The sequence below is a fragment of the Limanda limanda genome, chromosome 19, assembly GCF_963576545.1.
Source record: "Limanda limanda chromosome 19, fLimLim1.1, whole genome shotgun sequence".
Lineage (NCBI taxonomy): Eukaryota > Metazoa > Chordata > Actinopteri > Pleuronectiformes > Pleuronectidae > Limanda > Limanda limanda.
Genome location: NC_083654.1, coordinates 18,998,055 through 19,009,395, shown reverse-complemented (window position 1 = coordinate 19,009,395; position 11,341 = coordinate 18,998,055). Strand labels below are relative to the sequence as shown.

The following is an 11,341-nucleotide window of genomic DNA, read 5'->3' as shown; positions in this document are numbered from 1 at the left end:
ATCTATCTGTCACTTTGTTACTCTGTAGCTCTATCTGTCCATCCATCCACCTTTTATTCCAAATCGAATTGAATCGATTTGCAAACCACAGAAAAATAACACAATAAACAAGATTCATGTGTTTATGTCATGTTGTGTTGGATGCAAATCTGGAACCTGATCTGAAAGGTTCTTGTAAAAGTTCACACCTCAAAGGTCAAAGGTCTCCACCTCAGTATTCCTGTGGATTTACACACACACACACACGCACACACACGCACACACACGCACACACACGCACACACACGCACACACACGCACACACACAGTTTCATCACTGCTGAGCATTTTCTTTTCTGGCTCCAGTGTCCGATTGGCTGGGAACCTCGGGCTTCGAGAGCAAACCCTGAGGGACCCGTCTCATTGCCAGCGCCGAGTCTGGAGAGGAAATGCCACGATCCTTCCCAGGAGATACAGGCCTCACATACCCAGGGTTCACTGCTGTGGCCTGGCAGTGCACGTCGACATGAGGGAGGCAGAGATGCACAAGGAGAACGAAGCCGAGCAGCGAGAGTCGCTCTCTGCTCGGTTTTGTGGCAGGAAGAGGATGCAGAAGTGATGTGTGCGCTCAAAGATAGCCTGCTGCCTTTTATATGAGTGGCAGGATGACGTGCTGCAGCATGTCGACCACAGATCTGTGTGACTTGACTCAGCCCAGCCCGGAATCCACGCCCACAGACACACACACACGTATTACCCCAGAAGTCAACCACACTCAACTCTTTCTTCCTCATTCAGCTGCTCTCCGTTCCTCTGCGTCTCGGCCGGCTGTTATTTATTTATTTCAGTGTGTGTGTTGAGCCGGTTCCGGGCGAGGATGGCGGAGCTGGAGGGTCTGGAGTTCGGGAAGTCGGACTTCGTGCTCCTGGATGAGGTGACGATGGAGCAGTTTCTGGAGAATCTGAAGCTGAGGTAAAGCCTGAGAGGAGGAGGAGGAGGGTGGAGGAAGCCGGGTGGAGGAAGCCGGGTGTCAGACATGTCAGAGTTTCACTTTTCATGAGAACCTGAAGGAAAACTTTGTATTTCTTAAGTTTTTTGGCTAATTTGGCTGCAAAATAGCTGCGATTGAATAATATCACATCTGTGTCTGATACTCTTAAATAACTTTTCTATGAACCCTTGCATCATGTTTTTGAACCATGTGACTTTGTACCCGCTTGGCTAAAACCGGTCAAAGTTGATACTTTTGTGTGCAGACAGTTTAAACCAGTCTCACCTCCTCGTGTGTTTCACGGAGCCGGCTTTGTGTCCCCGATTCAAACTGTGTGAAAAATCACCAAATGTCAAACAGAATGAATGATCATCCGATTCAGAGAATACAAATCCCACTTCCTCAGCTGACGTGTGCAGAGGACGGCCCCCGAATTAAGGTCACATCTGTAAAGGAGGTTATGTTTTCACCCACATCTGTTGGTTGGTTAGTTTGTTTGTAAAGAAGATTACACTACATAGATTTCCATGACACCTGACGTAAGGATTCAGTATTTGTCAAGAACCCTTTAAAGTTTGTTGCCAATAACATACATAACAACATATTTTTGTATTTTGGGGAATTTCTTAACAAATATTATAAATATCTTTATGCAAAGAATCAGGAATGTGTCGAGAACCCTTTTAGATCACATGTGTTACTCCAGCTTCTCCTCCATCGGTCGGTGCTTAATGTTTGTGTCTCACAGCTTCTATTTAGTGCTCCTACATTCTGACAGCTGTTAATTGAAGTAGCAGGTTCGTTCAGTTGTTTAGCAGGAAGGAGACTCGGGTCACTTCTCTATTTTCTCTCACACCAACCCCAAGTCGAACTCTGAGAAAACCTCAAAATCGTTGTGTGAAATCAGTATTTCTGCTTTCGGGGACGATTTCAACCATCTGAAGAAGCTTTAACGATCTTTTCAGTAACTCAGATGTCGGGTTGTCTGGGATACTGAGATCTGCAAATTCTACACACAAACAAAACAAAAATAAAGAGGGTGCATCTCTAGGCCATTGGCTGCTCACTTTGACCAAACATCTGTTACTTTTTTTAATTTAGTTTTAATTAAGCAGCTCAATTAACCCCAGTGACATGACATCTTTACTCCTCCCAGTTCAAAGAAAAACCTCACAGGAGGTTACACAAACCAGTGACGCCCCTTTTGAACCACAAGTTTCATTTCCTGCCCTCACACTTGTGTCACTTCCTGTCAGCTACACATGCATGGTCTTTTATGGAACGTTTATCTTGAGGGTTGTTTCATGGGAAAAGTGCTCTTGTGAATAAATGAAATGACATTTTTATACCATATATGGAGTAAATTAAGGAGAAATATCGATATCCTTCCTCACCATGAACGTGTCATTTGTAATCCCTCGTCTGTGTGCGTAGGTTTGATAAGGGTCGCATCTACACCTACATCGGAGAAGTGGTGGTCTCCGTCAACCCTTACAGACAAATGGACATTTACGGCAAAGAAACCATCGACGCGTACCGGGGCCGGGAGCTGTATGAAAACCCCCCCCACCTGTACGCCGTGTCCGATGCCGCCTACAAGGCCATGAAGAGGAGGGCCAAGGATACCTGCATCGTCATCTCAGGTCACAACACGTTCTCCCTTTCATTCATTCAGATTACAAGCAAAACCAGCTCGAGCTTTCTTCACGAGAGACACTGGAATGCAGCTGTAAGAGTCGGTTGTGTTTTCTTCTTCAGGTGAAAGCGGTGCAGGGAAAACAGAAGCCAGTAAATACATCATGCAGTACATAGCCGCCATCACCAACCCGAGCCAGAGGGTGGAGGTGGAGAGGTGAGAGCTGCTGGGATCTGAAGGTCGAGCGCTTCATCAGAAACGTGACCTTATGTATACGATTTATTAGAAAATGTAAACGTGGCTCCAGATGGAATTTAATCTCAACTCCATCGCAAATAAATAACTGGTCATGAATCATCACTTTCCTCTTCTCCTCTGTCTTCCCCCCCTCTCGGCTGTTTCTCACACGTTTCCATCAATGGTCACATGTTTCCATCAGCGTGAAGAATGTGCTGCTCAAGTCCAACTGCGTGCTGGAGGCCTTCGGGAACGCCAAGACGAATCGCAACGACAACTCCAGCCGCTTCGGCAAGTACATGGACATCAACTTCAACTTCAACGGCGATCCCACCGGAGGACACATCAACAACTACCTGCTGGAGAAGGTGAGGGGGGGGGACGATGGAGGGGGCATCCTCTGCAGACTGGAGACCTTCACGGGTCCAATAGAGGCCAAAGCAAAATTAAACATGTGCACGTAACGAGTCCACCTCTACAGAAGAGTCCAGCTCATTTAGTTTTTAAATTACATCTGTGAATGTTTCACGAGGTGATGACACAGAGGTGCGAGGGAACAGCCATGAATAGACGTGTCTGTGAAGTCTGGGCGGGGGGGCGTGATAATGAATGGCTCACCTGGGGGCACTCGATGCTTCTGTATCTATTCTCTCTGAATAGATATGACGCTCAGAGCCCATGTGAATGATGGAGCCAGGATTCATCCTCACAGGGCAGAAATAACCGAACTGTTTCTAAGCCGAGTCGTTCTCTGGACACAGGTTTTAGTTTAAGTGTTCGTCTTGAAGAGAGAAAACTGCTGAAACGATGTAAAAGCAGCTGCTGTTGTGGTTTGTTCCTATTTCTGCAGAAAAACTGTCATTTATATTTTGTTATTTTCTCAATTCAGGGAAGTTTCTATGGGTGGCACTAGTTGCATTTTGAGTTTAGCGTTGCTTTCCATTTTAATTTAAAAATTACTAATAATAACTTGCTTTAATGTTCTGAAACTGAACCAGGAAGTTGTATATCATCTTGATCTGTGTGTGTGTGTGTGGATTTGTGATGGATTTTCACCACACTTGATGAGAAAATTACTTGAGAGTGTATCACCATATGATTCACTTTTGGATTTCATAGGGTCAAAGGTCAATAATAAAAACAGATTTTCCTCAGATCAGGAAGATAATCCCCCATCATACGATGTCATGCATTTATGTGTTATTCTGCATCCTATAGGATTATAGGCATAAACTGAATTTGATATAGATTGAGAAATAAGTTATGATCATGGAGTAGGAATGGTGTCAATCACTCGTCAAATATATATATTCTAAGTTATATCATTATTAAATGACATTTTCACAATATAAAAAGTTAGCTTTGCCTGATTGGGTTTTTATAAAGCACATGTTGGTTAAGCATCACACCTCAGACGCTGCTTCATCTCACCACTGACCTACTACAACTCTAATTTTCTCCTGTGAGCGACGTGACTCACCCGAACTCTCACTCTTTAAGGTTTCTTGGAAACTGTCGGTAGAAAAGCTACAACACCACTTAAAGGGACTCTCACCTTTGTTGCATTTTTACACTTTTTTTGGATTAGGTTAAATTGGTATTAATAAGGTAATGACACTCTAAAATGCAAGACAGACCCACCAGGAGTAAGAACAAACAATTATTTCACTCTCATAATATTTAGTGAAAACTTCAACCAATAAAATTCTTCGGACCGAAGGACCTTATTGGCCGACAGACCTGTCTGTTTGCTGCATGGACATGCAGGTTTTCCGTCTGCTTCTTGTGGCGCATTCGGGCCCGCGTCATCAAGGAGCGTCCTCAACTAGAGGAAAGCAAATAAATGGTGCAAATAACCATTGAACTGAAAAATATATATGTAAATGTATATAACTTACCGGTGCTTCTGAATCCGAATCCATTGCTTTGGTAAACAAAAACTCACGTGCGTGCGCGGAGGCAGTAGGTTGTTATTCTGCTTGTAAATAAAGTTTCTTCAAAAAAATAAAAACACCGGGATGGTTGTAAGTCTGCTTGTGTAAATAAAGTTTCTTAAATAAAACACCGCGGATGGGAACGAGGGGGTGGGGCATTGGAGGAAGGCGGGATGATTTGAATGTCCTGTAATTCTCAAATGCAACAAAGGTGAGAGTCCGATTAACTCTGGTCTTCATCTAATTCTCTAAACCGTGTGAGCTCAGGATGGATGTTTGATTTACTGCTTAATCTGTTTTTCCTGTTAAAGTCCAGGGTGGTGCAGCAGCAGGAGGGGGAGAGGAACTTCCACTCCTTTTACCAGGTAGAGTCTGATTATATGTTATGTATCATTTTTTTGTCCAAACAAAACCACCTTTGTATGAAAGGCCGTTGATTAACTGTCCAGTAAATCAGACACAAGGACAGAACCACACTGGTCCCTAACTGGTTCCTCACTGGTCCCTCACTGGTCACTGGTCCCTCACTGGTCCCTCACTGGTCACTGGTCCCTCACTGGTCCCTCACTGGTCCCTCACTGGTCACTGGTCCCTCACTGGTCCCTCACTGGTCCCTCACTGGTCACTGGTCCCTCACTGGTCCTTCACTGGTCCCTCACTGGTCCCTCACGGGTCCCTCACTGGTCACTGGTCCCTCACTGGTCTCTCACTGGTCCCTCACTGGTCGCTCACTGGTCACTGGTCCCTCACTGGTCCTTCACTGGTCCCTCACTGGTCCCTCACGGGTCCCTCACTGGTTCCTCACTGGTCCCTCACTGGTCCCTCACTGGTCCCTCACTGGTCCCTCACTGGTCCCTCACTGGTCACTGGTCCCTCACTGGTCCCTCACTGGTCCCTCACTGGTCACTGGTCCCTCACTGGTCCCTCACTGGTCCCTCACTGGTCCCTCACTGGTCACTGGTCCCTCACTGGTCCTTCACTGGTCCCTCACTGGTCCCTCATGGGTCCCTCACGGGTCCCTCACTGGTTCCTCACTGGTCCCTCACTGGTCCCTCACTGGTCCCTCACTGGTCACTGGTCCCTCACTGGTCCCTCACTGGTCCTTCACTGGTCTCTCACTGGTCTCTCACTGGTCCCTCACTGGTCCCTCACTGGTCCCTCACTGGTCTCTCACTGGTCCCTCACTGGTCCCTAACTGGTCCCTCACTAGTCCCTCACTGGTCCCCCACTGGTCTCTCACTGGTCACTGGTCCCTCACTGGTCACTGGTCCCTTACTGGTCCCTCACTGGTCCCTCACTGGTCACTGGTCCCTCACTGGTCCCTCACTGGTCCCTCACTGGTCACTGGTCCCTCACTGGTCCCTCACTGGTCCCTCACTGGTCCCTCACTGGTCACTGGTCCCTCATTGGTCTCTCACTGGTCCCTCACTGGTCTCTCACTGCTCCCTCACTGGTCCCTCACTGGTCCCTCACTGGTCCCTCACTGGTCCCTCATTGGTCTCTCACTGGTCCCTCACTGGTCCCTCATTGGTCTCTCACTGGTCTCTCACTGGTCCCTCACTGGTCCCTAACTGGTCCCTCACTGGTCCCTCACTGGTCCCCCACTGGTCTCTCACTGGTCACTGGTCCCTCACTGGTCACTGGTCCCTTACTGGTCCCTCACTGGTCCCTCACTGGTCACTGGTCCCTCACTGGTCCCTCACTGGTCACTGGTCCCTCACTGGTCCCTCACTGGTCCCTCACTGGTCCCTCACTGGTCACTGGTCACTGGTCCCTCATTGGTCTCTCACTGCTCCCTCACTGGTCTCTCACTGCTCCCTCACTGGTCCCTCACTGGTCTCTCACTGCTCCCTCACTGGTCCCTCACTGGTCCCTCACTGGTCCCTCACTGGTCTCTCACTGGTCCCTCACTGCTCCCTCACTGGTCCCTCACTGGTCTCTCACTGCTCCCTCACTGCTCCCTCACTGCTCCCTCACTGGTCCCTCACTGGTCACTGGTCCCTCATTGGTCTCTCACTGCTCCCTCACTGGTCTCTCACTGCTCCCTCACTGGTCCCTCACTGGTCTCTCACTGCTCCCTCACTGGTCTCTCACTGCTCCCTCACTGGTCCCTCACTGGTCTCTCACTGCTCCCTCACTGGTCTCTCACTGCTCCCTCACTGGTCCCTCACTGGTCCCTCATTGGTCTCTCACTGGTCCCTCACTGGTCCCTCACTGGTCCCTCACTGGTCCCTCACTGGTCCCTCACTGGTCTCTCACTGCTCCCTCCTTGGTCTCTCACTGGTCTCTCACTGGTCTCTCACTGGTCCCTCACTGGTCTCTCACTGGTCCCTCACTGGTCCCTCACTGGTCCCTCACTGGTCCCTCACTGGTCACTGGTCCCTCATTGGTCTCTCACTGCTCCCTCACTGGTCCCTCACTGGTCCCTCACTGGTCCCTCACTGGTCCCTCACTGGTCCCTCACTGGTCACTGGTCCCTCACTTGTCTCTCACTGGTCTCTCACTGGTCTCTCACTGGTCCCTCACTGGTCCCTCACTGCTCCCTCACTGGTCCCTCACTTGTTGATCTGTTGTGATTGTATAGTTGCTACGCGGAGGCTCAGATGAGATGCTGGAGGCCTTTCACCTGCAGAAGGATCCAGCTGCTTACACCTACACCAAAGCGGGCGTTGCAATAGCTGTGAGTCTGACATGATTTCCCCATTCACATTTTTATTTTATTTAGGATTAAAATGAACCTCAGGTCACATTCTTTACTCATCAGTGGACAAAACCTTTTCTTCCATCTTTCTTCAGACGTCCAACAACGATCGGGCGAGCCACCGAGCGGTGCTGAGCGCACTGGAAGTGATCGGCTTCTCCGAGGAGGAGATTTCCTCCATTTATCAGATCCTTGCCTCCATCCTCCTGCTGGTAAGCTGCAGCTCGGAGTGTTAAACATAGGACCTTTCAACGCTGAAGATGATTTACTACATATTTGAGATTTTGCATCGTTGCTCAGAATCAAGGAGTCATGAGATCGTGTTTCTTTCAGGGGGATGTTCAGTTTGAGAGTGATGGGGAGAGCGTTCAGATCCTGGGGCTGGAAGCCGTGAACCACATCTCCGAGCTGACGGACACGGATCCCGACTGCGTCATTAAGAGCCTGCTGTACCGCACCGTGGCCACCGGGGGCGGAGAGGTCATCGAGAAGGGCCACACGGAGCAGCAGGCCTGTTTTGGACGGGACGCTTTTGCCAAGGTGCTGATTCCTCCCTCTGCCGACCAATCAGGAAGAGACTCATGGTTTATACAGATGAATTGTTTCATTTTAATGGTTTTACAGCTTCCCAGGGTCGAGGAAATGATGTCATCACAATATTCCCACTCTCTCTCTCCTCTCTCTCCTCCTGCAGGCTCTCTATGAAAGACTCTTCGGCTGGATTGTCAGCCGCATCAACAGTGTCATCGAAGTGAAGGACTACAACCCAGTGCTTCATGGGAAAAACACCGTCATCGGAGTGCTGGACATCTACGGCTTTGAGATCTTCGAGAACAACAGGTCGTTGTCGTGTGTCTTTTGAAACGTTCTGTGTTCCTTCATTCAAACATTCAAACAGACAGAAGTTTAGAAGACGTTTGCTTCTCTCTTGTCGTCCAGTTTTGAACAGTTCTGCATCAACTACTGCAACGAGAAGCTGCAGCAGCTCTTCATCGAGCTGATCCTGCGTCAGGAGCAAGGAGAATATCAGAGGGAGGGCGTCACCTGGCAGCATGTGAGAGAGATGCACACGGACAGTTACACACGTTTTCAAGTGGTCCACAAACCAAAGAGACAAGGACATTTTGAGATCAGTACAGTCATTTCTGTCTTTTCTGTCGATCTTAAGAGAGCTCAACACACTGCATATGAAGAAAACACCTGCACACACACACTAAAACACAAACTCACACACATGCACACGACAAACCGTTCATTCCTCACGTCGCTGCTGATCCCACAGATCGACTACTTCAACAACCAGATCATCGTGGATCTGGTGGAGCAGCCGCACAAAGGCATCATCTCCATCCTGGATGAAGCCTGCCTCACCGTGGGGAACGTCACGGACAAAGTCTGCCTGGACAGCATGGACACCAAGCTGGCCCAGCACCCCCACTACACGTCCCGCAAGGTGAGAGCCGGTCGCCAGCGGCAACGCTCCTCACCTGTGTTTTATTCACACTTCAATAACTTTATTAACAGGCATTATTTGCAGCAGCTGTTCAGGGTTCGTGCTGAAACATTTAAACAAATAGGAAGTGAGGATTTGGCTGATGACACATCGTCCTCTGATTTACAGGAACTGTGAAGAAATAAAATGACGTAAACTTTTATTTTCAGCCCAAACTATTCGACTGATTGGATCTGTTTAGATGAGCTGACACAGATTCGGACGTATCAAAATAAACTCATCTGCTGGGAATGAAAGATGGTTTTCACTATAGATATAAATACACAAGGTTTTAATGAAGTGACTTGTGGTTTCTATATTCGGCTTAACCACAAAAAATAAAGGAAATGGTGTAATTTCTTAAAATATAATTCAATGACTAATGTTATATACATAGATACAAGTAGAAAACTGACATATAGACAATAAGTAACATTACAGAATAATAAAATAAAATAAAAACAGTAAATGTTGTGTATTAAAACAGATGAGTATATGTACTCAGTTATAATACACACATGTTTCATTGTACATGATAATATCACACATTACTGCCTATTTACTGGATTCGTGTACAGATATTAAATAATACCATACAAAATTAATACATACGTGTTGCTTATCTCCTTAAGTTGTGTGTTTTGATTTGATAGAAAGAACAAAAACACTTTTTACAGAACCTCTCTGACTCAGGTGCAGTTTTGTGTGAAAGTCAGTAGAGGACAGAGTTTGTCCAGAGATGTTTTTCAAACTAAAGAGGCCCCAAACCTCCTCTTATAGTTTATCTTTGGCTCTCCACATGTTTGTTATCGACATTTACTGAGAAATAAGTTTATTATTTTACATTAGGCTCCTTATCATTGTGTCTTCTCTTCGTTTTCCAGCTCAGCCCCACTGATAAGACCATGGATTTCCAGAAACACTTCCGCATTCGCCACTACGCCGGAGACGTCACGTGAGTCGACTTCACACGATCTCTCTCCGCTGCCTCTCTTCTCTCGAGCTTTACAACCGTGTGCTTCTGAAAGAGTTTAAGCCTCGTAATCCTATTAAAGGGGCAAAATGTAGGTGTTTTACTTGAAATCATTCATAAATTAGGATTATCAAGAGAATGTGAGGAAATAAGGGTTTTTCTCGTTAGGTCCAAGAAGGTTTTTTGTGCTGCAGGGAGCTCTACTGATATTTATTAAGCAGAGTCATCAGTCTAACAATAACAAGGGAATACGATCCACCAGTCAAGGCACAGAGAGCCTGCATGGAAAAACCTTATTCCCCAGTCGCTGCAGGTTTGGCAGGTGAACGACCGCCCATGTGCTGAGGTCAGATTTATTCCAGATGACACATTAGCTCGTTGTGAGGGTGAGATATAAGACTTTGCTGTGATTGGCAACCGACCTTTGGGAGGTCAGCTAATGTCACTGGTGTATTGAAGGGGTCCAGTCGTCCAGAAGCAAAGGTTTTCTGTCTGGAAAATGTCATAAATGTGCATATTAATAATCATCTTTAATTTCCAGGACATATTCTGGTTAGTATTCATCATGTCCTAGATAATGTAGGACATCTCTAACAATAAATGTGTCGCTCTGATCTCACATCTGAAAACATCTTCCCAGAATCCAACAATGAATATATTATATATGTAAAGGTTCTGTATTTTTTATTACATGTAGAAGGTCAATGCCCACGTAGGTGAAGACCACTCATTAACCTGCACATCGGCACATAGAGACAAAGCCATGTGTCATTGTGTGTGTGTGTGTGGGTGTGTTGGTGTGTGTGGGTGGGTGGGGGGGTATAGACGGGAAACAAAGTGGTTCCACAGTAGTTGCCCGTGGAGACATAATATTTCACAGCATCAGTGTCACAGCAGCTCAACACTGCAGCTCTGACACGTCGTTTTATGACTCACGCTCCGTTTCCCTTTTTGACGGCTGCTGACACCACGAACCCTTCGGCTGCTTCGCTTTTTCAAAAGATGAAATAAATGTCAACTCATTTTTCCCCAGCATGGAATTCATTTATTTTTTGTTAGAGATCTTGTAGAAGAACCAGGTAGAAGTTCAAATGAGTCATATATTTGTCTCTTTCAAAAGTAGCAGGAACATTTGTTTATTGTCACATTAAATTGAGGATAAAACCCTTTAGCTTTACTGTTATTATTCTGAATATTCTAATACTGTATTTATAAAGATTATTTTCGTATTTGTTTACAGGATCCATTTTATTATGATCACATGTGAAGCTGTGAAACAGATGCAGTATTTCCATCTATTTTATTCTCTTCTGAATATGTTTTGTTGGTGTTAGTGGTTTCTTGGTTTATGATCTTCTTCTTCATCACTGCTCCTCTTCACTAACGTGTTCACTTGGC

The 11,341-nt window shown here is 46.6% G+C and overlaps 1 protein-coding gene across 1 annotated transcript in view; it reads left to right on the top strand.

Annotated features, from left to right (window-relative positions):
* Positions 1–832: 832 nt before the first annotated feature.
* The window catches only part of myo1g (myosin IG), a 35,152-nt gene continuing 24,643 nt past the window's right edge, over positions 833–11,341 (top strand). The window contains exons 1-12 of the mRNA XM_061093023.1: positions 833–951; positions 2,405–2,613; positions 2,729–2,822; positions 3,046–3,211; positions 5,089–5,142; positions 7,362–7,457; positions 7,574–7,690; positions 7,812–8,018; positions 8,173–8,318; positions 8,418–8,532; positions 8,761–8,931; positions 9,855–9,925. Coding sequence (XP_060949006.1) covers positions 857–951; positions 2,405–2,613; positions 2,729–2,822; positions 3,046–3,211; positions 5,089–5,142; positions 7,362–7,457; positions 7,574–7,690; positions 7,812–8,018; positions 8,173–8,318; positions 8,418–8,532; positions 8,761–8,931; positions 9,855–9,925 — 1,541 coding nt within the window. The 5' untranslated portion in view covers positions 833–856. The remainder of the gene's footprint in view (positions 952–2,404; positions 2,614–2,728; positions 2,823–3,045; positions 3,212–5,088; positions 5,143–7,361; positions 7,458–7,573; positions 7,691–7,811; positions 8,019–8,172; positions 8,319–8,417; positions 8,533–8,760; positions 8,932–9,854; positions 9,926–11,341) is intronic.